Raw genomic sequence first — 26,981 nt, 5'->3', positions numbered from 1 at the left:
ATGAAAATAAACATTCAATTCATTATTTTGACATGTCATAGAAGATATACATGAAATATCACACACACACACACACACACACACACACACACACGCGTGGTTAAAAGCTTTATGGTTTTCTGTTAAACTTATTTGAAAATGTGAATAATCATAATGGATTTTCTTTCCCCCACATAAATCCACCACACTGAATTTAGAGATATTCCGCGTCCTCATGTAAGACTTCCGTCTCTAGAATTAGGGGGAGAAAAAGCTTTTATTGAACTTAAAGACGTTTTATTTTCTCTTCATGCTTCCATAAATATGAATTCCTGCTCTCAGAATCAGCAGCACCAGATGCTCATCTCCCTAAAACATCAAACATCTGTTTAATAACAGTGTATGTAACACTGCAGCTGCAACATCACCAGTGTAAAGATTTAAAGGAGTGCTTTGCAGTTTTCCAGCTTTAATCGCTGAGGATCAAATTACACAAATGTCAGCAGGAACCCTTTCAAACCGCTGAACCACATCAAAATGATCCCTGCTTCCTTTTGACGCAAGTGTTACTGAAGATGATACAGATGATGCTGAAAAGCAAATACTTCTTTAATAAGATTAATTATGTATTCAGTATAATTTATAACAGAATAGTGTTTAGATCAGTTGCATTAATCCTCCCTTAATACTATCACAAAATCACACGGTTTAATGTAATTACTATGTAAATGCACTTTTTCATATTTACCATATAATTTCTGTATAATAGTAATTATAAGTGTCATTATCATCATAATCATAATTATTGGGGCAAACTATTGTTGAACTCTGGGGGTTTTGTCAGTGGGTAACACAGCTGACAGAGATTTCTCAGAGACATACAGCGGGAATCATTTATAATTATTTATTTAGGCAAATAGTTTTCAACACATGTTTCTCAAATTGTAATAATTATTTGGAACACATAAATGACTATAATATGCATGCATGTATCGTGGTGTTTATTTAAACAGATAACTTGAAACAGCACAAAAGAGAAAACATAAATTTGTAGCGTACACATTTTCTGCAAAATAAAAGAGTTTTGTTTTTTTTACATTACCCCAGTGTTAAACTTTTTTCTCTGTGTGTATTATTGTAGGGTCTACCTTACAATATAAAGCGTCTTGAGGCGACTGTTGTTGTGATTTGGCGCTGTATAAATAAAACTGAATTGAACTGAATTAAACTGATCACTGCCTGAAGTGAACATTTTTTTTAAAATTCATAAATTCGACCTGTGTACATGAAATGTACCACTAATTAATAAACTAACATCTATTACACATTGCACATCATCTGCAAGCGACAATAATTTACCACTTATTAGCCTAATTGATCTTTTTATGTGCTGCAGCATGTGAAATAGATAACAGCGAAGACTGCCCATTACAATTCTCAACGCACCGGTTTTAATTAGCAGCTATAAAGTCATATAAAGTAAAGGTTTTAAGCTGGAATTTGGCTTTAAAACAACAATGATTTAACAATAAAGGAATTTTCTTGCTAATTAATGCTTCTAACACTTTTCACGACGTTTACTTACGTCATAACGTGTCCTGGAGTATATGCGTTTAAACTATATTTGTGTCCTAAAAATATCTTGGAAATATATTTGGTGCTGCTATCTTTTCCTTTGTGTAATGGCACGTTATAAAAATAAACTGCATATAAAAATAAACTACTGTCACATTAAGAATGTAAAACCCACACGGAACGGTCATCTGTCGCATTGAACAGGCACTGCGGTAGGCATCTATGATTTCACTCCGGGTCCTTCTTGTGTTAGAAGAAATATGGCGGCGTCCATGCTCTGCAGGAGGACGGCTGCCTTATGTAGGACTTTAAAGGACTTCTCATCTTGTAAAGCTGTGCTTTCTGTAAACCCTCCGTGTGGATTTTTATTACAAACAGCGTCCTATAATCCCAAACCTCTAAAGCTGAACCTCCGGAACCCGTACATCCCGGACAAGGACAGCGAGAAGACGCCGGAATGGCAGAAGACAGCCCGCTACGATAAGAAGCTGTTCGGTCGGTATGGCTCGGAGTCGGGCATCGATCCTGCATCTCTGTGGCCCACACATGAGGAGCTGGATAAGATTATTGTGGAGGAAAACCAGTGGCATCCCCCGCTAGAGGTGATGCTGAAGAACATAGAAGCCAGGGAGAAGGAGGAGAGCGAAAAACGGCTGGCGAGGTAAGGCTACATGGCTAACGTCAGTGCGTCCATTATCGGACAACGTCCTCACCAGTGTTTGTCATTCTGTCAAACACGTTTACAGAGTAACTAGCAACACGTTTTCATAGTGCTCTCTTTCAAGCTTTTAAAAGAGAGCACTTTTTAAAGCAGGATTTTTAAATAAGCTAATGTAAAATCAAATCAAATGTTATCTAATAAAATAGAAGCTTGTCTTAAGTGTACTGAAGAAGGTAGAGTGGCTGGCTTTATTTCCCTACTGTACCAGCGTGGCGGGCCTAATGAATTGTTACCCATTGAAAAGGGTCTGGTTTCAAATGTATAGAGGGAAATGTGTGGACAAATCCAGCTGTCTTCCACCATCCTAAAGAGACATTCAAAGAAAACCTTAGTAAGGTGCTTGAGCTCCACATGTAGTGAGAAACCCTTCAGTGCTCCTTCTTCCAGCTGTAGTAGATATGGGTGTTTGTTTTTTTTATTAGTGGTGAAATGTCCAAAACGTCCCATCTGTGCTGGCCTGTAGTCACTGCAAAAGCCAAACTGTGTGATTTACATCAATTTCACGTTTCATCACAGGTCCTTCCTTCTCATATGACCCAAACCGTGCTAGTAAAATGAGAACTGTGGCGTAAGCTTTTGAAAGTGTGAAAAGGCAGGAATGAGAATTAGCACCTCCAAGTCTGAGGCCATGGTTATTCCCACTCCGAGTTGAGGAGTGGGAAGAACCATCCATCTTTACAGTCGAGCACTCGGAGTGGCCCGACTGGAGGAATTAAACAATTTCAGGGTCGTGTTCAGGTGTGAGTGGAGCTGAGCTTAAAAGTTAAGCTGTGGATTTACCTGTCGATCTACATCCTCACACTCACCTGAGGTCACTAGCTTTGGGTAGTGACCGAAACAATGAGATTGGGGATACAAGCAGTGGGAATGAGCTTTCTCTGAAGGGAAGGCTGACGTCTCCCTTAGAGATGGGGTGAGGGGTTTGGTCATTTAGGGGAGGCCCAGAGTAGAGCTGCTACTCCACATTGAAAGAAGCCAGCTGAGGTCATTCTGGCTCCTGGATTCGCTAGAGGAGGTAGCTGGAAGAGGGAGGTGTGAGCTTCTCTGCTTCGGCTGCTGAACCCACGATCTGGGCCCAAATAAGTAGAAGGAGATGGATAATTGTGAAGAATCAGAGGCGTGATTGGTTTTCTTTGATCTTGTTTCTGTGGGCAAGTTTAAAAAATATTATTTGTATTTTTTTTGGAGCTGTAGTAACGGCAGCTTTTTCCTCCATATTGTATGAATGCAGCACATATCAACAGAGAATGGGAATAAAGGGCTCCATGCCGGGGTCAGCTCGTCAGCAAATGTTTAAAGAAGAAGAAACCGAAACACCATCTGGCCCACTGGTCTCATTAGAGTGCAACTTTTTTTTAAAAAACCTTGGCCGCACTTCTTGGATCACATCCAGTTTTTTTCTTTGTTGGATCACATAGCGGAGACCCTGTTTGTGAACTAGTTACTTTAATATGAAAATGTGCTTAATGACTTAATGTTTTCATTTTGCAACATATTCCACGCCTTTTGTCATGTTCTTGTCTTGCACATTGAGCTTTTAGCTTAGTCACAGACTGGAAAAGGCTTTTAACTTTCTAGTTCTCTGCATGGATGATGGCGCACTTTGGTTAATCAGAGCTCGAGACTCAAGGAAGCTTTAAATGTACACAACCATCCTTGTTAAAACAGACAGGTATGTTATAATTACTATATAGTAAATATCTAAGTCACTAGCTTGAACATATCTTAAGAATCTTCCCCAGAGTTGATACCATAGACTGTAAACTAAAGATGCACGAAGCTTCCAAGTTTGAGAAGTGAAGTAAACTTTTTTTTCCCAGGGGTGACTCCTCTGTTTGGAAAATATGTGCATAGGTATAGAAGCCTGTGGAAACATGTTGTTCATTTAGCACCATCAGCGGGTATACCTCGTGATTGTGTTGTCACACTGCGAACCTGCAGAGTCCCACAGTGTAACACAGATCAACGCCTCACTCATCAGATGTTGTTTCAAAACAGCAACAGCACAAACACTCAGCTGAGGGCTTCAAAATGACCTCACTAACCAATGTGAAACATCACCATCCATCTTTTAGGTCCAGTCTAATCAGTGGAGTCCTAGATGTTCCAAGAAATGCTCAAAAGTCTCATTCCTTGAATTTTCTGTTGTGGTATCAGCTGTGAACTGACCTCAACTAAGCATAGCAGCACCTGCACGCAGGCATTCTGATGTCATCATGAGTGTAAACCATAGACAATAATAAAAGATGAGCGTAGCTTCAAGAGCGTGAAGCCAAAGTGTAATAACCTTTAACGTGTATTCTTTTGAATGGCCACCAGATGGTGATACGTATGGCTTTACATTGACTTCTGTCCTGTACAAGTCTATGGATGAAGGGCTTTCTTTCTTGACTTCTCAAACACTTTACTTTACGGTTTCTGGGCTTAGTGACCAGTTTGTAGTGTAGCACAGCTGAATCAACAATTACATTAATCTCTAAGGACAAACTTCTTGAAACTGCTTCAAACCTGTAATACTTTTAAACAGATTTAGATTTGTGTGATGGATTAAAGTCCGCAGTTGGTTTTCTGAAGTGTAGCTGTGATATCCAAGTATTGTGGCCAAGTTTGTTTTCTTTCTTAAAGTTGCACTTTAATAAGACCAGTGGGCCAGATGGAGTTTCAGTTTTAATTCTTCAGACATTTGCTGACGAGCTGACCCCGGCACAAAGCCCTTTATTCCCATTCTCTGTTCCATTCATGCAATATGGAGGAAAAAGCTGCCATTATATTAACACAAATACAGCTTTACACGTCTCACTTTCAGAGAAGTGAAACAGTTTGATCCAAAACTCCTTCTTCATTGACAGGTTTTCTTTGTGTTAGCTAGTTTAACAAAACTCCTGGATGGAGTTGGAGAGAATCCCTGTGACACATCATCGGGCTCTTCCTCCAGACAAATTAAATCAGTTGAGTGCCTCTTATTTCAGTTAGAGACACACTGAGAGGAATTAGTGAACATTAAACAGTCCCATAGCTTAATAAAGGACATGTGGAAGTTTAGTCTTCAGGTCTTGGCATTCTTGGTGATGGATAGCAAATGTAACTGATCAGTTTTCTAATCTGTGTCCGAGTCGCTGTAGTTCCAGCTGTGCAAAAAGACTGCTGGAACTACAGAGGGATCAAACATAAAACAAATTCCAGTGACAATAACACAGTTTGCACTGCTTTAACTTTGCAGCTGGGCTTCATTCAGCAGTGTTTGGAGGATACAGCTCGACAGTTTGCATGTGCAAAGCAGAGGAGAGGACCTATATCGCACACAAAGCAGACTTAATAAACTGTTCTGGACCAAGTTGTGTTTTCAGCACAAGTTACCATGGTGATTTAGCCAGGTAAAAAGAAAGCTACTGAAGCTTAAAGCTTAGGCATAGTTTTATTAGCTTATTGCTTTGGAGTATGTCCCACAGCTCCGTTGTTTACCGTTGCCGCTTCCCTTGAAACTAGTCAGACAAAGTTGATCTGAGGCTGATGTTTGTGTTGTTTGTTTTTTTTCAGGGTTTTTGAAAAAGTTTTAGTTTGATGGGCTAACCTTAAGATTAATCACTGTATTTGGTGTATATCCACATACCATGGAAGGCATTACCTTGGCCTCCAGTAACACTGTGAGGAATCCTGGAGTCATTTTGACCAGCATATGTCCTTCAACGCACATATTAAACAAATATGTAAGACTGCTTTCTTCCATTTGTGCAACATCTCTAAAATTAGAAACATCCTGTATTATCCTTCTGTGTTACACATTTCGATGTTTTTTTCCTCACTACCTAGCCTGACCTGTCTCCCCAATGTGATGTTTGTGTATTGTATGTACGGTTGGCAAGGTCTAGTTTACGCATTTGTTACTTTTAGGTTGGACAAATTAATTTATTATTATCAGGTTGTTCTAAAAAGTTGCCTTGAAAGCCTTCAGTTAATCTAAAACACTGCAGGGAGCGTACTGACAGCACCGGCCTTCTGCTCGACCATTTCTGATTTGCATAAAAATGTTATGCCTAAATTTAAACTTGACTTTCAGATGTTTTTTTTTCCCACAGTCCTTGAAATTTTGGGCCATATTTGGACATCAATATCTCCAAAAACAATTAAAGTTAAAAACTCACCATTTTCACTGGTCTTTCCTAACATTAAATTGAATTAGGATTCTAGTTTAGGGTAGATACATCAAAAATGTTTGAGTGTTGACTAGTTAAATTATGAAAAATGAAAGAATGAAATACTGGAGTTTCCAGATGGTACTGTAATTATAACTGAGAACATAATTTCTTAAATATATGTTTATGTTTCATTTTTGAGACCTACTGCCCTGCAGGAGTCTAATTCAGGTGGCAGTGTAAAAACTTTAATACATAAAAATAAATGTAGACAATCGAGTCAAACAGGATGATTTCACAGCAGTGGTCTTGCGAGGTCAAGCTGTGGTGTCTAAATGGCTGAACTGGTAATCTGACACAAGATGCTAACCTAATGTCACGACTGCTGCAGGGATCAGACGGTCGGTGTGTTGACTGTCTGAATGAGTGTTGCAAGAATTGTAATACATAAAAAAAAATGCTACATTGTTGCATTTTTAATCTCTTTGTACATTTCAAACTAAACCTGGATTATTAGTCAGCTCCAGGTCTTGAAATGACAGGTAGAGCAGGACTTGAAAATGACAAATCTGAACAAATTTCTTATCTAAGTTAAAATCAAAATACCATCTGGAAACTCAAATTTTACTCAGTTCAGATAATAACACCTACTGATATTTCTGTGGCATGACTAATATCCGCTCCATCCAGCATGAAAATACCAATTTCTTCATTTTTTTTGACTGAGAATTTCACGTTAAACTATTCTGCATGCTTTATGTTACACTGTTTATTACAACTACATATGATTCAGAAATGGTCTTTTGCAATATGGCATTTTTTTATTAGTGTGTGCTCAAATTTAGACTTTGCAGGAACACTTGATTCTTTTTAAATTAAATGAAAATTCAGACACTGAAGACACCGGATAGATTAAAGACCCTGACTTAGAGCAATGAAAAGTTCAGCCTTTTATCTTTTAACAGTGTTTAGGATATATATCCATCCATTTGCTTCCGCTTATCCTTTTCAGGGTCGCGGGGGGTGCTGGAGCCTATCCCAGCTGGCATAGGGCGAGAGGCGGGGTACACCGCAGCACGGTGGTTAGCACTGTTGCTGCACAGCAAGAAGGTCCTGAGTTCAATTCCACCATCAGGTCTTTCTGTGTGGAGTTTGCATGTTCTCCCCGTGTTTGTGTGGGTTCCCTCCGGGTACTCCGGCTTCCTCCCACCGTCCAAAGACATGCAGCTTGTGGGGATAGGTTCATTGATTAATCCAAATTATCCATAGATGTGAATGTGTTTAGGATATTAGTCTTCAAACATTGAATCAGATGTAGGGAAAAATGGTGTGAACGGTTAGCAAAGAGGCCTAGTATTCAATATAGGAAACTAAATTTCACAGCAGTCAAACTACATGTTCAAAGTTTGGACCATTAATTATTTACTTGGCAAATGGCACAGTTGATCGGAAAACCTTTAAAAACATTTGCTGTCTTGAGATGGATGATTGCAGTTTTTCCCTTTGTGTGTTTCTGTTGGAGGCTTCTTCCTGTTAAAGGGAGTTTTTCCTTCCCACCATTGCAAAGTGCTTGATTGTTGGGCACTGTTCACCTTACAGTGTGAAGCAACTTGAGACTGTTGTTGTGTTTTGGAATCGGAAGTTAAGTTGTTCTGACATGAGCGCTTGTACCAAATTTCCTGTAAAACCACGATATCCACGCCAGGACATTTCTCTCAAAATCAACGTTAATTACCAGCCAGTATGATGGACAGCACTAACATCTGCTATCTTTTCTATTTTCACCGCAGAGAGAAGCTCATTGCCGCAAACATGGCCAAAATGCCCAAGATGATAGCAGACTGGCGCAGAGAGAAGCGTGAAACCAAACAGAAGCTAAAGGAGGAGAAGGCTCGCCGTACAAGGTTGCTGGCTGAGGCCAGAGAGCGTTTTGGCTATGCAGTGGACCCCCGCAGCCCCAAGTTCTTGGAAATGGTTGCTGAAATAGAAAAGGAAGAGAAGAAGAAGAAGAAACTAATGAAACGCAGACTGAGAGAGGAACAGGCAACAGGCTCCGATGCACCTCCTGCTGCCTCCTCGTAGTCTTGGACCGAGTCGTTAAAGACGTAAATAACTGTTGGGCCTGGGTCAGATTGTGTTTGATAGTTTTGAAGGTGTGCTGTGTAGTACAGTTCAAAGGAACCGTTAAAATGACTAAAAATAAGTTTTGTCCTTCTGTGAAGACGTGACGATTCCAACTTTGTTTTTCAGGACTGCTCCAAATAAATACAACCTCTGCACAGGTGGTGTGGGTGTGTTTAAAGCATGACACGAGGCCAAGTTCAGCAATTTTCATGATTGCAGAACATAAGAACAATTTATTTATACAAAAATAATTTTTACACTCGCAATTCATTCGAGCACACCGACGCGCTGAGTGTGAACAGCAGTACGCCGTAGTTTAGCCTCACCGGCTCTGCCGTGCTCTTATGCTGCACCCGTACACGAGCCAGTCCTCCTTCATGCTCGTTATCTTTGTCTAAAATATGTTTGTGCAGCTGCACATGAAATGCTCTAGCCATCTCAACACCTCATACACTACCAAACCTGTGGCAGTAGCAGCGTCTAACCCTGTAAGGTCCAAGTTCTCATCGGTGACGATGAAGTAACCAACCCAAACTCACTGGTGGGGAAAAATAAAAACTTTGAGGGTAAATTAAAGTTTGTGTGTCTGTAGGAATGCAGAATAAAAAAAAGTCCACATTTGGGAGAAACATTACTTCCAGAAGCCAAATATCATATTTTAATGTGTTAGGGTTCGTAGTACTTAGACGTCACAGGAGTGACTACTGCATGTTACACAGAGCTCTTTTAGAACAGTAAAATAAATTCATTGCATTTCATTAGGTTTTAATTCTATTAAATATTTCTCGTGGCTTCCAATTAAGATTTGGTGTTTATCAGTGTAAACAATAAAACCATGGCCTATGAGTGTGTTAACCTGTGGAAGGTGGTGAAATTAAAGGTCCCTCAGCTGTGCCTCAAATATTCTACAGACCTTTGTCCAGCTTAAATTGTGGAGTGCATATGACCACACAAAGGTAAACCTGACCACAGCAATACCATACCCAGCGTACACTTGTTGAAAAAGGCACTTTGGTCAAAAACTGAAGTAGCTGTAACTGTGAGGGGAATCGGAGACTCCAGCGGAAGGAGCCCGAGCAGTCTTAGAGGTGGGTGTCATCATCCTCACCGGGATCAGCCTTGAGTTTGGCAAGAGCAGCGTGCACCCTGAACTGTGTGCGAGACTCCATGGAGTAGTCTTTGTAGTTGTGCCTGTAAGTGAGAACAGCAGACGTGGTGAGGGCGTGTCCTACAATGAACACATTATATGCTGCTGTTGGACGCATGTTGCTAAAGTACATGCAAGCAGATGGATGAGAAATGGATAAAACAAGCGTTTGGCATCGTCACCCTTAAAGATGATCACGCTTGAAGAGCTGGAGTCACCAGTTAATGGATCGTACATGTTTACACGGGGATAGGGTGACCTCTAGTGTTCCCTACAGTAGCTAACAACCATTTTACTGCAGTCCTATTTAAGAGACATGAAATTAAGACAGATTTTAATTATAATAAAAATATAGGTGATACTGGGCATGGATGACAGAACACTATATCACAATATTTACCAATATAGAAATGTTTGATGGGAAAAGGAGAACATTTTAAAGCTGTCTGAATTGGCACAACTTGTTACATTTTAGCAAATAACCCCTAAAAAACATCATCTTCCTAATTTTGCATTTCAGGATTCTGTGAGTTTTACACTAATTTTGTTTGCTTTTGGATACACACGAGCTGTTTCGTAGTGCTTCGATTTAACACTACGCCAAGATAACCTACCAACTACAATACTAACACACCATAAAATAAAATAACATAACCACATGTTATAACCAAAGTATGCAGAAGAGCATCTGTGAACACACGTGGTGTTGAAGCTCGATGCAGATGGACTACAACGGCAGAAGACCACACTGGGTTGCCACTCCTGTCAGCTAATCTTGAGTTCACATGAGCAGATCGGAATAAAGTCGCCTGGTACGATGAGTCTCGACTTCTTGTACAGCGTTCAGGTGGGGTCACGTTTGGTATAAACAACATGAAAGCATGGATCCTCCCTGCCTCGTATTAACAGTTCAGGCTGATTGCTTTAAAACAATGCACATTTTATATTTTTCATTGTTTTTTTCATATTTTAGTTACTGTATTGAAGTCTGGGGGAATACATATGAGAATACTATAAAACCTCTAAACTTATTACAGAAGAAAGTGATACGAATGATTCATAATGTTAAATATAGAGAACATAAAAATACATTATTTATAAAATCGAAATTATTAAAATTAGGAGATTTAGTGAAATTACAGACACTATTAATTATTTTTAAAGCTAAAAATAATATTTTGCCCTTTAAGTTACAAAGAGTATTTTTATTGTGTTCAGGGGGAGAAGATAGTAGAAGGAAATTTTATTTTAAGCATCAGTTAGCTAGGACTACACAAAGATTAATGAGTCCAACAGTTAGGGGTATACGACTGTGGACTGGACTGGTTCTTATAAAGCGCTTTTCTACTCTGTCCGAGCACTCAAAGCGCTTTATACAGCTAATTCATTCACCCAATCACACCCATTCACACAAGCACTTCTAAGTTTAAGTGCTGAGTATCTAACATTCGTACGCATTCACACTCCGATGGATGCATCGGAGAGCAACACGGGGTTAGTATCTTGCCCAAGGATATTTGGCATGCAGACTGGAGCAGCCGGGGATCGAACCACCGACCTTCTGGTTAGTGGCTGATCCGCTCTGCCACCTGAGACTGTGGAACTCACTTCATTATAATTTAAAGAATTGTATAAATTTACATTGTTTTAAAAAGTGTTACATGCTTAAAACGATAACTCAATATGAAGAATGTGAATGAAATTGGAGTTCACTGAAAAAGGATCCATTATAATTTTTTGTTTTATTTATTTTAATTTTATTTTTCTCCTTGTTACTATGTGGAGCGGTTATTCTGATTGTAAATTTGTTGTTTGGTTTGGGTTAGGACCGCAGATAAATGTTAATGTTAGTTTGTTCCCTGATTTTTGGTGCCCACTTGTAATATAAATTGGATTGTAGATAGGGGGCGGGGTTTAATAAGAATATTTTCTTCTTCCTGCTCCTTTTCACACATGGTTGTAGTGTTTTTGATAGAAAGTGTGGTTGGTTTGTTTGAATTGTTGTACCAAGTGTGAAATAAATGAAATGAAATGAAATTGTGACATAATTTTACTGGGGATATGATCTTGGCACACTGTCCAGCCCTTTATGACTGCTACGTACCCACTATCATGACAACCCAAGGTGTACCTAATCAACTGGCCAGCGAGTGTATACGTAATTTTGTTTTGTGGTGCAGCATGCCAGCACTTTAAGCTTCCGTCCAACTAATTAGTGTCATTTACTACTCATTTACATACCATTGGCACTAAAGTGAAGCTGGGCTCATCATCTGCTCAGACTGAACTCAAATGGAAGCAAAAACGCGCGGCTATGTGAGGCACACTATGTGGGCTTGTTCAGTTGAAAGCCAGCTGAATAAGCTTCTAGCTCCCTGCCAGTGTCGCTAAAATGGTAGAAAACTAGTGCAAACTTTTATATTCAAAACAGAATGCTGCAGTCTCACAATAATATGGAGAGTGAAGACTAAAGGAGTAACTTACTTGGCCTTGTGCAGTATTTTAATAGCTTCGTCCCTTCTGCCTTGGTCTATGTAAAGCAGACTGAGCTCCACGAGACAGTTGGGCACCAAGTAGTGGTCAAACCTGATCTTCTTTTCACTGCAATAAGAAGAGAGTTAAATATTCATTCAACACGGACGTTCATTTAAGACATGATCCTCCACTGTACTCAATGTGGCATCCTTGGGAAGGCTGAGGGTTGTGCTGCAGGTGGCTGACCAATTTGGTGAATAAACAAACGTCTCTCATGAGGACTGTCAGTGTAATTTAAGCTGGAAGTCCTTCTTGATTGCCACGCAAATATTCACACTGTGACGTAGTGAGATGAGAGTTTTATGGCTGCAAAACAAACACGGCACTGAAAGGACGTCCAATGAAGAGTCACCCTGATACGTTTTAAAAGGAAGACCTGCTGAATTTATGCAATGTTTGGAAAATCAGAGAAAATACTGATGTAAAAAGCTTGTATTGCAGGTTTTAGTAGAAGAAAGTAGTAAGATTCTGAAGTACTTCTGCCACTAATTCAAGAAAACACAGTGTGTTAACTAGGGATGGGTACCGGTATCCGGTGCCATGATGGCATAAATGGTAGTAACCAGACCGAAAAGCAGCGCACATTTCGGTGCTTTTTTTCCCTGAGCTGTGATACACTTTGGATTCTAGCCAATCATTTTAAGTTTCCGAGGATAGTAGGCGGGTCCAGGTACGTACGTTCTTTTAGAGCAGAGCTACAGATTAAAAATGCCCAAGGCGAAGCGGTCAAAAGTCTGGCTGTACTTCACAGCAAAAGATGCAAACTCAGCAGCTGCAACAAGTGCTTTAAGCTGATACTGTGATGCTGTCAAAGGAGGTAACACCTCAAATCTGATGAAACACCTGGCGACGCATAGCGTTTTTTTAAAAGCCGAGAAATGCGCCGTATTTGATAGCTTGCTGCGAGACCTCACACCGAGCACATCTACTGCGGGTGTGGTGCCTGTTATCGGACCCGGAGTTAGCAACATCCCCCAAAAACCCGAAGAGGAGAGTCCTGGCCCCTAGCCCTGCCAGTGTAGCAGAAATGATGATGATGATGATGCAGCAGCAGCCGTTCTTCTCTGCGTGAGTATCTTAATGTTGTTCGTGTGTAATTTACGTTGAGTAGGCTAACCACGTTATTACATTAATGCATGTAAGGTGAACTAGCAAACACCATCATAGCTACATGCGGCTGTTTTCTTGTTTGATGGCAGATACTCCCTTCACCCTGGCCAAAAAGGCTAAAATGACCAAAGAAAAAGTGGAAAACAGTTAAACATGAGAGGTTTTTGGACAAAGTTTGTGTTTTTTCCATTGTTTAAGCACTGCTTCCAGCCTAGAGTGATACCATATATGCCCTATAGCTGCAGAAAAGGCTAACATTGTTATCTTTTTACAAAAAAAACAGCTGAACATGAGAGCTTTTTGGACCAATTGTGTGTTCTCCATTCTTTAAGCACCGGCACCATTTCAAAAATACCGATTTGGCACCGGTAGCGGATAAAACCTAAACGATACCCATCCCTAGTGTTAACCAGTGTTGCCAAAAAACGTTGCAATGAAAGGTTGATATTCATTTGTTCACACAAGATTAATCGATTCTGAAGAAACTGCTTTCATTGTGAGCAGGAAATAACTTGCCTGCGTCTGAAACTCTGCTAGAACTCACCTGGAACACACTTTGTTAAAGCACTCTTCAGCAGCCTGGAGGAGGCCTTGATTCTTCAAACAAAGGCCCTTCAACATGTGGATCACACAGCGGTCGTCCACAGTGTACTCGTTTACTGCAGGGGACGGAGCAGACACCATGAAAATGAGCATACATGAAAAACTGCGTGTTCCTGTCTCACAGTTTGGAAAAGGGCAGCAATACCAGGAGCTTCCAGTAGAGAGCGCTCTGCCTCCACCAACGTCTGCATCATGCCTTCAGTTAGCTCTGGTCTCTTGTTGATCATACTGAATCCATTCCACATGTACATCATTTCCTGTAATGAAGCAGTTCATATTGTTGGGACGCTCTGTTAATCAAACATAGCAGTCGTTATATGTATTTATTTTATTTCGTAACTCTTACCAGCACTGGTACAGGTAACCTGACTGGGAGGGCAGCCTTGTAGCGTCTGGCTTTACGAATTGCAAACTTCTCCGTTGGAGGAGACTTCCCCGCTATCTTCTGCTTCAAGGTGGGCACTTGTCTAAAATGACAGGGGATACACAAAGACACACCAACGAATGATTCAGTTAGTAAGACGACACCTAAGTACAGCATGTGACTGTTTGGCATCGTAGTGAGTGTAGGCTGTTACTCTGCTGTTTACCTCAGCTCTCAATATGTGTCCGTGTCTATTTATTGTAAAGCAGGCTGTAAGACTTCGTGAAAGGATAAGAATCGTTTGACCAGCGAAGCTCACTTCTTTCCAATGACTGCGATACGGAGGTGAGTTGCTGAGGCTACCACTATTAGCCGCTGTTAGCTGCTGTTAGTTAGCGTTAGTAGTGAAAATTTCTTTGACATGGATTTAACATTGTTGGACTTAGCAAATAAACTCTCATGTGATGCAAGAATGTAATCTCTTTTTATCAGAGGGAAAGTTTGACTTTTAGGACCCTTGAGCCAATAATTAGCTGGCTTAATGTTAGCTTATAGCAGCTAATATAATGTTAGCTAACGACAAAATGTTTTTGTGGTTTCGTTTGTGGTTTTGTTGTTATGCCGGGCTCACACTGTGCGATTTTTGGCCCATTTTGAGCTGATTTTTGAGTCGTGCGACCGTTTTGGTGATCGGCCCGATTTTCGTGCGTCGTGCATCGTGTAGTATACGTGGGGTAACGAGAAGCGATTAACACCTCACGACCAGCTCCCGATCATCAATCGCTTGGTCGGGAGGATTTCAAACCTGTTTGAAATCCTCGCGACCGTCGTGAGGGTGTTACTGCAGTTTCTCACACTGCGCACGCGCAAACACAAATGTCAGCGAAAAAGACAGCGCAGCACGGCAGTGCAGCGTGTGATCTGGACACAAGCGATGGAGGCACAACTTGTAGAACTTTGGAAAGCTCATCCGAGCCTTTTCGATGTGGCCTCACAAAATTATCACGACCACAACAACCGTGAAAATAGTTGGATGGACATTCCTGCTCAATCACAGCTGCCTGATCAATGTTTTTCATTAGCAATTTAGCAAAGTTGATGGCGGTGGTGTGCGTGTCTGTGTGAGTGAAAGACAGAGAGGGAGATTTTGTATAAGCTTCATGTTATAGACGCACAGTGTGAGCACTCAGGTCACATCAGAGCATTGGGTCGTATAGTTTGAGATCCTGCATCGTGACCTACGAACTTCTAACCCCTGCGAGTCAATCGTACAGTTTGAGCAGGAGCTGAATCGTGCGACTGAAAAAAATCGCACAGTGTGAGCCCGGCATTAGCTGTCTGGAGAGTGCATGTATATTTGCTGACAATAATTAATTGCAACAATACTGGGAATAAATAAGAATGTCATTTCACGCTTTCCTTTGTTAAAGCCCTGACGTGAGATCAGGAGATGAGGCTTGAGGTAAGGAGGAAGAGGATGAGACTTTATTCAGATGCCAGTCATGTTGTCTCTTTCCTTTCCGTTTTTCAAGAAACCTGTGAGTTCCTTTCTCCTTTGCTACATATGTGGATGGTCTCTAACCACAAATGTGATTAAACACGATTAAGTGGAATAGCTATGTCCATCCAGGCCACTGTATTCAAGATGGCAGGGCAACATGTTGGCTTCCACAAACTGGTGCCTACTCAATCTGTAGGAAGACACTAATTAACATTTTCACTTCAAAGTTTGGTCTTCTCCATATTCTAAAGGAAAAATATCCTTCCCATTTAGCGGTAAAATGTACCACGGTGTTCATCCATTTGAAAAATGAAACCAATAACCAAAGTGCCTGAAACTGGTATTCTAACTGAAAGCGCCAGATGGCGATACCTGTGGTAGTATTACTTGTTGAAGAAATAAAATTCAATTTTTAGGCATGTCACGTTTCAGAATGGAGGGTTATGTGTTGTACGAAACCACATGCTCATTGGTTAAGGACCTGTTATTCACAAACCAATGAATGTGACGCAGTGACCTACGTCCCTCTTTATTGTGTCTAGTTATTTTTTTGCAACCAAGATGGCGACGGCAGAAATGCTGGTCCCAACTGTTTAAAACAGAACAACAGAAATCAGAGGATGCCATCACAGTAGCTATGTTTTTTTAAAATATGGTCTGTATTGTAAGCAAAAAGCACAGAGACATTTACGTGAACTATACCGCTCACCTCACAGCATCTATACTGGTAAAGAGGAAGTAAGGATATAATCCCTGCTTACCTAAAGAGTTCTACCTCGTCCTCCCCAAAAGGCCTGGCCTCATCTTTAGGCAGCATACTGAGGTAAGCAGCTTTCATGTACACATACATGGCCTAACAGGGAGAACCATAAAGAAAGGATTCATGTATTAAATCCTCAAAATGTCTGACAATAAATTTTATTCTGATCTTCTCCCGTCATAATTTCTGTACCTTGGACCAACGACTCTCCTTGCTCAGCAGGTCGGCGTAGAAGTACGCCATCTTCCATGCACGCTTGTACGTGAAGCACCACATCAGCTCCCAGTAGCACATGTGGTGAAACTGCTTCCATGTCTGCTGGGCCTTACAGCCGTCTTCAAAGAATTTCACTGCCTGAAAGCACAGAGAAATTAAACCGTAGAGCAGAAGAACACGGACAGTGACGAGGTATGTTGGACATTAAATATTAACACTGGGCGCTGGTTTCTTGGAGCTCATTTCCTTAAAAACATAGAAACACTGCCACAGCAAGTGACGTATCATAAATGCTCCTCAGAAGTGCAATCAAGCAATGTTTTCGTGACACACCTCATCAATGTTCCCTTTGATTTCCTCAGTTCGACCAGCAAAGAAGAGGAATATGGCCCCCTAAGGAAAAGAGAGAAAAATGTACAAATATAAACACTGTTAACTCTTCATCTATCTGGAAGCAGGCACATCATACAACAATCATTCTTGGCAGTGTTTGATCAAGAAACTTTCATCCGAGCGCTCAGTTTGTTCTCTGGGATGGGCTGTGAGTAAAAGGTGGAGCAGAGAGGATTGTGAATTTACAAGAATGTGCGTCACATGGAGTGGTAGCGATGGCAAGGATCGGCAAGGATCGTGCGAGTGGAAGTCTGAGACAGTATCGGGTCGAAGGAATCAAGGTGTGGATGGATGGCCACGTGAATGCAATCAACGACTGTGTGAAAACGATGGCGTGAACCCGTCAGAGACGATATACATTTATAAGCAATACAAAAAACCAGAAATGTTTGGCAATAATAAATGATTCTGTTTTGCTTTTTTGGCCAAAATTCCCATCTGTTATCATCGTTTGTTCTGACCACTATAAGGATCCTTCACTGTGTATGGAGCTGCAACTGGTCAAAGTTTAACCACATTACTCCACACAGTTTCTTTGTTGCTAAGTTCCACTCTTACCAGCTACTCTCGTGTGTGCAAATAGGAGTTCAGCTAATGTCATCCCACCATCCACTTTCTTCTGCTTATCCAATTCAGAGTCAGAACTGGGACGGAGCCTATTCCAGTGGTCACAAGGAGGGAGACGGGGCACATTACGGATAGTTCGCCAACATAACGAGCTAACAGAGAGGGACAGACATCTATTCACACTCACATTCACACTAGAGACAATTTAGAGCCACCAGTTAACCTAAACAGTCTTTGGACTGTGGGAGAAAGCCTGAGTACCTGGAGACCTATGCCAACATTACACAAATCCAGCTAACCACCATACTACTGTGCTGCCTTCAAATACTAAAGATTATGAGTTACAAATTCCTACAGCCCTGTGTCCTGTTATGCCTGGCCAAATGTTAGAAACCCAAACACATTCAGTTAATGGGGAACTTAAAAAAAGGTCACATTTAGATTAAAAAAACAATTTGATCATCAGAAATGTGTTTATTAATCAGCCAGTTGTCACAGTGCTGACTACAATGCAGTCAGCTTCTGCCATGTCATCAAAACTAAAACATTTAAACATCAAAACAGAAATGACACGTTAATAATGAACTCTAAACAACAGTATCGACGTTCCATAAGTTGGTGTATTTATTTAAAAAAAATAAAATCAGTCAAATCTGAAGCAGCAAACCAAAAGACTCCTCTCCAAATACTTACTCATCATGTAAACATGGATGTATTTGAAGAGCAGCCGGTGCTACAAGTTACAAAAGACACAATGGCACTGACAGGAGTGCAGGCACGCTAGTTTTCATTCTTTGTATTGATTAAACAAGAGATTTTATTTCCATGGGACTCACAACATGGAAGGAAAACTGGAAGCTATATTCTGCTGCCTAATGTAGCACAGCGTATGACTATGACAGCCTTGAACTGAGCTGCTCTGGGCTGCAAAAGACATTGGTGGTAATAACTTTAGCTGTTTTTTTTAAATGCTTGAATCATAGTTTAGTCTGTGGTGCAGTATATGGTTAAAACATCATGACTACTAGAGGTGGGGAAAAAATGGATACTGTGTAGCATGGTGATATTTTGTTTGCTAATAATGTATGGATACAGGGACAGCAGAAATCGATATTTTGTTACAAAAAAGGTTTTTGTGCTCTGACTTCAGAGCATGTTGATCCTTTTTCTGAGCAAGAATCCTGACATTCCTTCACTGTCCAAATGTGTTTAACTTGTTTTTGGCAGCAGTAAACATGACAGTTTACTTATTTTAATTTAAGACATGTTTTATTTTAATTAAGTTTAAAACATTTTTATTTAATGTAAAATTATATTTTGTTTTAATTTACTTTCAAATTCTTCAGTTGCTGAAGGGGCTGCATAGTTTTCATAAACTGCATAGTTCAGAATAGCTATAATTGTACCAGATGGTTGATTCAGTTAAGTTGGACTAGACTGTAATACAAACCGTTCAGTTTGTCAACAATCAAACTGAAATGAGAGAAAGACTGAGTGTGAGACTTTGATATTAGATAAAATGAATATTGATAAAGTTTACCTTTATGTACAGAATCTGAATATCGCAAAATAGTTTAAAAAAAATTGCAATAATATCGTATCGTGGGATGTATGGTGATTCCCACCTCTAATGACTACCTCGAAAGTTTACCATAGCTGGTAAACGAACTGCTGACACACTAACCAGCAGCCCAGCTAGTCACAACGAAACCCTGAAAAGTTCAATAAAATAGCCTCAAATGTTTTTAGGACTCCTTTTTCCATTTTATCTCATACTTGCAGACTGAATCAACCAATCACAATTAATCTGACAGGAACTGATTTTCTCACATAATGTTTCCACCTCAAATGTTGTCTGTTAGCAACAATGCATATCCTGTCTTACCCCAGTGTGTGAGTCATTTACAGGAGACTAACACACAGTTGGTAAACAACATCATTATAAAGTGGTTTATTGTGTAACCAGAAAAAAATGCATTTCATTTCTATAACACTTTTAAAACCAAAGTGCTTTACACTAAAATAAAATAGAATAACAAAACTGACGCTGCACACATTCACCATGATTACATGACACGTCCCAACAGCATCCCATCATCCAATTACAGTTCTAGACACCAGCAGTTTCCAAACGCTTAACAAAAAAGGTCCTTAAATACAACAACTGTTCCAGCTGATGTCTGAGGTCAGAGTCTCAGTGCAACAACAGCAAAGACACGAGCCCCTTCTGAAATAAGTTTGACCACAACATGATCAGACTGACCGAGAAGCCAACATTAATGATCCTGCAGCATTATCTACCACCAGTGTTGGTCAAGTTACTTGAAAAAAGTAATCAGTAACTAATTACCGATTACTTCCCCCAAAAAGTAATCCCGTTACTTTACTGATTACTTATTTTCAAAAGTAATTAATTACTTAGTTACTTGGTTGCTTTTTAAAAACACGATTTACAACCTGAATAGGTGATAAAGTGATAGATCTTTCAGCCCAATTCTACTTTTTCTGCATAATCATCATACAAAATGTAATCAAATGGAAAAGTCTCTTTTTAAAACTTGTTTTATCAGTTTTAATCTTTTAACTTTATGCATCAAGTAAAAATTAAATTATCTGCAACATTCTCTGACTGGAAGAAATTAGTTTAACATTTAAACCTATTTTCTGCACATTCCAGCACATAAAATAAAATATTTTTTGTGTTTACACTCAGTCTTTCAAATAGATGCAAGTAAAACACAGCAGAAAATAAATAAAGTCAAAGACTAGCGGTCCTGTTGCTCTATTTTCACCTGTAAAGCAGGAGTGGGATAGGCGGAGGGTTACCCTGGTGCAGGTGTGCAGCGGTCAGTGGAAGAATCCGCGAGTTTCTCTGTGAGTTTCCCATTACGTCGTAGCTACTCGGTGCTTGCTCGGAAGTTTAGGGGTTTTTTCGCTGTAAAAAGAAGTTTTCTTCCCACGCACAACGGACACTAATGTTTTTGTCACTTTTTATGGAATCAAACTCAAAGTAAGGTCAGTACTTCCACGCTTTAAACGCTGCACGCTCATACTCTCTCTGCACTCGATATATGATCCATTGTTGATCTGCACACAGCTGTTGTCACGAACGTCGCACTCGCTTACGTCACTGTCATGAGACATTCTCGCAAAAAAATCACGGTTTTAGTAACGCAGTAACGCAGCGTTCCTACGGGAAAGTAACGGTAATCTAATTACCGTTTTTGCAATAGTAATCCCTTACTTTACTCGTTACCTGAAAAAGTAATCAGAGTTACAAGTAACGCGTTACTGCCCATCTCTGTCTACCACATATGTATATACAACCCCATTAAAGGCTTCTGGATGCTGGATTCTGTAATTAGCCAGTGCAAGGCTAATTACAGTATAGAGTTATACTCCAATATATTCCAGTTTAGAAGTAACAAAGACATGCATAATCCTTTGCAGATCAGATTGTTGCAAAGATGTTTTTAGTCTGGAGGTTTTTCTGAGGTGGAAGAAACTGATCTTTACCACCACATTTGTTTGTTTGTCAAATTGTAAACGTGTCAAAAGTTTTTAAGCTGTGTTTTTAATAAAAGGAGTTAAATAGCCCCGGTAATGCTTCAGCCTCTCAGTTAATACCGGAGAGCTTCGGTTTTGAACTGACTTAACTGTAAGAAAGTGTGGGATATCCAAAAATGCACTCATCGAGCCTTCTTATGTAATAGTGATTTCCAAGATTCAAAAGGTAAATACAACCATAAATCATCTGTTATGTTGGCAGATAATTTGACCATGAGGGAGCATGCAGCAAAGAAAAACAGAACAGGCCCTGAGACAGATGCCTGTGGAACTCCAGGTGTCACATTAAGTGACATAGGTCACCCAGGGGGAGTCACATGCTCGACTACTGCACAGTCTCCGAGTGCTCACTGAGTAAGTCACAGTCAAAAAGGTTAAAAGCAGCACTCAAAACTGAGATAGAAGGATAAAAGCAGACTCAGTACCATGAAAGGCCCTGAAACCTGACTGAAAGCTCTCACAGTCTCTAGTCTAGTAAGGACAATAGCTGAATACAGACAAGTTTTTATAAAACCTTTTTAAATAATTAGAGTAAGTTACCCGTGGGTAGCGCAGACGGAAAGGTTTCAGCAATCTCTCAGCTTCCACCACCTCTCCCTCGCCTGTCCCTGAGAGGATGAAATAGACATATAATATAACAGGCGTCTTGTAGGAATGATTAAAAAACCCCTGATTTTTAGCACTACCTAGTATGAATGTGAGGAAGGTGTAGTAGCAGAGCAGCAGCAGAGCACACAGCATAGAGCGCAAGTTCATCCCCGTCGCACCGTCGTTCAAAAGAGACAAGCCGTATTCCTGAACAGGATTAAAAAGAAAACATAAAATAACAGCTGTCAGATAATGATTAAATACACAGAGGTGGAAGCGTATGTTCATTGCACCTTGTCTCCAGAGAAGCCTGCAAACTCCAAAACTTTGAGTATCCGCGGAGGGAAGAGAGAGAGAGTCTGTAAGCAAAGAAGATAAACTGAATAATACGAACACGTGATTATACACATGCAGCCACCCAGCAGTGCAAATATATAATGTGGGACATACCAGGTTAAACGCCCCAATCCCGAATGCTATTCCTCCCTCTAAGTGAACGTGGCTGGGTTCTTTGAGACAGTGGTGCGATTTTATGAAGGAATGCAGCTCTCTGCATTACGAAAGACAAGTATTTCTGATCACACAGCTCATCATATCACCGTTTAACTACAGAGGTTGATGAAAAGTAAAAACATGGAAGCGTTCAGCAAACACTTGTTTGAGACTGCTTGCATTTGTGATAAATCAGCAAATCCTTCAACTGGAAAACTGGTGAAGTAGCCGTTTAATAATCACAGTGCAAACATGTTTTAGTGACTGCATTATGTTTAGACAAGTTCAAAATTACTTTAATTACTATACTGCATTACAAACATTACACATTTACTTAAAAACAGCTTCTTGTTTCGTTGTTTACTTACTTGTAAATAAGGTAACTGTTTCGTACTTTGATTCCTCCTTTGATAAAACTCACCATGTTCTCATCCTGCAAAACAGTGCAAGGAAAGCATCGCTGCAGTTTACCTGTGTGTTGTTTGCAAACAAATTTAACATGATGGTTTTTGCATGCTATGTGTTATATGAGGCAGGTTCTACAGCTTGTGCAGCCTTAAGAAAACTAGACTGGGAGGTTGTGCTGTTTTTGAAAGTGTAGAGAAATTGTTACTTTGTTAGAAGGATATTAGCATACTGCACCTGCAGGAAGGTGAGGGCAGCTCTTTGGAGTTGACACTCTGCATAACAGACTTCTGCATGGAGCTGCACTGCAAAAACACATCCATATATACACAGATTACATGATAAATTATATATGATGAAGTGTAAAATGTAGGTATACTCCCTGGTTTGGTGTTCATCTACCAGGCAGGTGCTTCCTAGCTTAACCCTCCATATGTAAACTTGACTGAAGACATTTAGTCAGCTTATCAGTTCGAATACATTTTATTTATATAGTGCAAGATAACACCAACAGTTACCTCTAGATTCTTTTATAGAAATGGTAAAGACCCTATAATATGAGACATACAGGCCCCTTTATGCAAGAATGTGGCGAGGAAGAACTCTGAGCTAAGGGTTCGTAGCCTCAGCTCAGAGTGGCGAGTCAACTGCAGACAGAATGGTTTCACTGCTACAGCAAGGAATGAAAAACAAAAGTTGTCTGAATGTGTTCATTAATAGCTGCGGTCCGTCAGTGCTGGAACAACTATTGTTCATTTTCCTTTTTCTAGGTTCTCTGATCTCTTTAAGACACTTTAAGTCACACTGTTAAAGCAGATCTACAGGTACAAGTGTGAGTCTGCCAGCCAATCACATAGCTGCATTCTGACATACTCAACATCTATAACTCTATAACTTTGGTTGCAGGATCATTTTGAGCCAACATTAGTAACACCTCCATGCATCGTTAAACTGTAATTCTTTGGTTATCCTGATTTGTTTTCTTAGCTCAACTGTCATTTTAATTTTTCATATATAGGTCTACAACCTATTTACAACCTACTTTGGTGGCCTCAGAATCTCATCTCTGATTTTTGCGGATGATGTGGTTCTGTTGGCTTCATCGGGTTAAGGCCTAAGCAGCGGGAATGAGGATCAGCACCTCCAAATCTGAGGCCATGGTTCTCAGCCGGAAAAGGGTGGAGTGCCCACTCCGGGTCGGGGATGAGTTCCTGCCCCAAGTGGAGGAGTTCAAGTATCTCGGGGTCTTGTTCGCGAGTGATGGGAGAAGGGAGCCGGAGATCGACAGACGGATTAGTGCTGCGGCCGCAGTAATGCGAACGCTGCACCGGTCCGTCGTGGTGAAGAGGGAGCTGAGTGTAAAAGCGAAACTCTCAATTTACCGGTCGATCTACGTCCCTACCCTCACCTATGGCCACGAGCTGTGGGTAGTGACCGAAAGAACGAGATCGCGGATACAAGCGGCAGAAATGAGCTTCCTCCAAAGGGTGGCTGGGCTAAGAAGTTCGGCCATTGGGGAGCCGCTGCTGCTCCACATCGAAAGGAGCCAGCTGAGGTGGTTCTGGCATCTGACAAGGATGCCTCCTGGGCGCCTCCTGGGTGAGGTGTTCCAGGCATGTCCCACCGGGAGGAGGCCCCGGGGCAGACCCAGGACATGCTGGAGAGATTATATCTCTCGGCTGGCCTGGGAACGCCTTGGTGTTCCCCCGGATAAGCTGGAGGAGGTGGCTGTGGAGAGGGAGGTCTGGGCCTCTTTGCTTAGGCTGCTGCCCCCGCGACCCGGCCTCGGATAAAGCGGCTGAAGATGGATGGAGGTCTACAACCTGCACTCCCATCAGCCTCAGCTATACTGGAAAAAACTACATGCAAAATACATGTTGCAGCATGTTGGATTGGTATCACATTAAACCAAGGTGGCACACAGTAAAAATTATGCACGCTTATGATCAGTTTTTTAGCAACGTCAGTGAGATCACGTTGGTGTATCATAGTGGAACTTTTTGAGAGGATTCCAAAATGTGGATTCTGTTCATCCAGATGTAGTAACTTAGTCTCAGACTCCTCCTAGACTGCAGAAAGAACTTGCACGAGAAAAGAAACATTTTCCCCACCGAATATGCAACGTCCAGGGGTGTTTAAAGATATCTATTTAAGTACAGGCATGTGGGGAAATTGGCTTCTTCATAAAAATGTAACTAAATAAAATAGACATTTCTCCACTGCATTCTTGTCTTGGAAGGATCCTTTAAAACTACACGAGTGGCACATTTACCTTCAGAAAGTGACCCCCCTGCTGATTTGTTGGAAAGGCTGGAAGACTTCCGTCGAAACCTGAAAAATAAAAATCAAATGGCACTTCAGGACACTCAGACACAGACTACTGCAGCCATGTTATCTGACACATCAACCATTTGCCAATCAAATGTGTCTATTTTCTGTTATCTAAGAAGTTGCTATTGTGAATTCTATTATGCAAACACAGTCCAACTGGTACTATGGTCACATGGGAGCCATAAAAGTACATGCAGCTCTTAAAATTTGCCTCTGTGGCTCATGGAATGTGAAGGAATAGTTCACTGCATCCAAACTGAGGATTGGGGGGTGTTACCATCGTTAACCTTTGTAAGACAGAGTCAGGGGACAACAATCTCAACATCCTGACCTCTGACAGACCTCCTGGGCACTCTTCATGGTATTTCCTGCATTGGTGATGTCATCCTGCTGGAAAGTCATCATTGCCTGCATTTCCAACACTGTGGCGTAGATAAGAGCATGGTACATGCTCTCATTCACTCTACATAAAAAAACACAGAGTTGCAGGATCAACATCACACACCTCAGGCTGTAAGCAAACACGCAGTTACTGTATGAGCTCTGCATTTCCCTGCTGTGCAAAGATAAGAGTAAATATCTGGCTCTTTTTATTCTTCCTATCTCCCACCATCCCAGCCCGTCTTGTGCACAGTGTTTATTTTGCAGGCCTAACAGTCTGTCCGCTGTTGAATCAGTCAGACCTTGGGCGTCAGCTTCGGCAAACACTTCATATCCTGGAGAACTGAAGCCTGACAGGAAGGCCACTGCTTCACGCTTCACACCATATAAGTCTCTAAATATCACCAGAGGCTAAAATACTGCTGACATCACACTGAAAATGTGCACGCTGTGAAATGAAGCAGGCACACCACAAGCGCATACAGCCTGCATCGTAAGAGTGATGAAACCTGACTGTGGATTGTTGTGTCACCTCGGTCGCAGCTTCTCCAGGCTCTCGTTGAAGTGGTTGTTAAGGAAGAGATCCAACGCCTCCATACAGTCATCCAAACACTCTTTCAGGTTCATCTCAGAGGAGCTGTTGCACACACACACACACACACACACACACACACACACACACACACACACACACACACACACACACACACACAGCTGTGACTCAGGGTAAAACAAGCCTTGCAGTGTTAGCATGATCTATTCAGGCTCAGCGAACATGCCTCCCAGTGAAAGCTGACATCCGCGTTTACATGCAGCCTTGTTTACTTTGTGAAATTTGCCTAAAGACTCGTTGTTTAATAAGATCGCAGCAAGTGGGACAAAATATTAGATTAAAAACATACGGAAGCCTAATTGAGTTGTTTTTTAACTTGTAGTTTGCAGTAACACTCTCCGTTTCACTACGTGAAAGAATGCGACACTACACAAGTCTCCTTCCTGGTGCAGCACACACTTTTTTAAAAACATTTAAAAACCTGCTCATTCACGTTTCCCTGCTACAGACAAAGGCGAATAATCACATTTATAGATCTGCTCAGGTGGCTTTTCACCATTTGCCGGGCGATATGTCACCGCTGAAGTGGACAGACCCACACATAAACACTCTGTGGGAAACAACTCCAACTTTTGACGTGTCCTTGACTTTTCACTCGCCTCCCGTACTCACTTTTCCGCGGCGTTTGTCTCTCTCCCATTGGACATGTTCGCTCTCCGGGCGGCGCGCCTCCCAACACCTGTTCGGAGTTCAGCGGCACTCGCAGAAAATCGGGACGCATTCAGCTCTCACACCGCGACACCAAGCTTTCAGCTCTCACGCTTCTTCGCGTTGGCGTAAAAGCTGCCAGTTAAGCTACCGAGGCTTTGCTGTCAATTAAAGTTGAGCAGAAATAAGAACATGCACTCCTCTGTGCTGATCCAACAGCCCGAGACT

The 26,981-nt window shown here is 41.1% G+C and overlaps 2 protein-coding genes across 2 annotated transcripts; one reads left to right on the top strand and one right to left on the bottom strand.

Annotated features, from left to right (window-relative positions):
* The first annotated feature begins 1,801 nt into the window (after positions 1 to 1,801).
* Positions 1,802 to 11,361, top strand: gadd45gip1 (growth arrest and DNA-damage-inducible, gamma interacting protein 1). The gene is made up of 2 exons (XM_006810340.3): positions 1,802 to 2,215; positions 8,199 to 11,361. The coding sequence occupies exons 1-2, from the start codon at positions 1,815 to 1,817 to the stop codon at positions 8,488 to 8,490; spliced, it is 693 nt and encodes a 230-aa protein (XP_006810403.2). The 5' UTR covers positions 1,802 to 1,814; the 3' UTR covers positions 8,491 to 11,361.
* Positions 8,678 to 26,981, bottom strand: LOC102786613 (tetratricopeptide repeat protein 39A). Its single transcript, XM_087837236.1, has 18 exons — positions 26,718 to 26,981; positions 26,025 to 26,129; positions 25,443 to 25,574; positions 25,053 to 25,111; positions 23,018 to 23,085; positions 22,744 to 22,808; positions 22,334 to 22,433; positions 22,177 to 22,242; positions 21,982 to 22,090; positions 21,836 to 21,903; positions 17,102 to 17,161; positions 16,745 to 16,906; positions 16,554 to 16,645; positions 14,274 to 14,394; positions 14,073 to 14,184; positions 13,869 to 13,983; positions 12,164 to 12,280; positions 8,678 to 9,723 (listed from the first exon to the last, which is right to left on the bottom strand). The coding sequence occupies exons 1-18, from the start codon at positions 26,750 to 26,752 to the stop codon at positions 9,615 to 9,617; spliced, it is 1,695 nt and encodes a 564-aa protein (XP_087693362.1). The 5' UTR covers positions 26,753 to 26,981; the 3' UTR covers positions 8,678 to 9,614.

Source organism: Neolamprologus brichardi, unplaced genomic scaffold, assembly GCF_056152115.1.
Source record: "Neolamprologus brichardi isolate AB-2024 unplaced genomic scaffold, ASM5615211v1 NODE_ptg000031l+_length_7269946_cov_1, whole genome shotgun sequence".
NCBI lineage: Eukaryota > Metazoa > Chordata > Actinopteri > Cichliformes > Cichlidae > Neolamprologus > Neolamprologus brichardi.
Note: the sequence above shows the minus strand (reverse complement) of the source record. Positions and strands in the feature narration are given on the sequence as shown.

What these genes read in the sequence shown, in the direction of transcription:
- gadd45gip1 (XM_006810340.3), top strand. Translation starts at nt 1,815, where the DNA reads ATGGCGGCGTCCATGCTCTGCAGGAGGACGGCTGCCTTATGTAGGACT. An exon ending in AGCGAAAAACGGCTGGCGAG is followed by an intron (nt 2,216 to 8,198) that starts GTAAGGCTACAT and finishes TTTTCACCGCAG; the next exon opens with AGAGAAGCTCATTGCCGCAA.
- LOC102786613 (XM_087837236.1), bottom strand. Translation starts at nt 26,752, where the DNA reads ATGTCCAATGGGAGAGAGACAAACGCCGCGGAAAA. An exon ending in AACAGTTACCTTATTTACAA is followed by an intron (nt 22,434 to 22,743) that starts GTAAGTAAACAA and finishes TTCGTAATGCAG; the next exon opens with AGAGCTGCATTCCTTCATAA. An exon ending in AAAATACTGCACAAGGCCAA is followed by an intron (nt 9,724 to 12,163) that starts GTAAGTTACTCC and finishes TCTCACTTACAG; the next exon opens with GCACAACTACAAAGACTACT.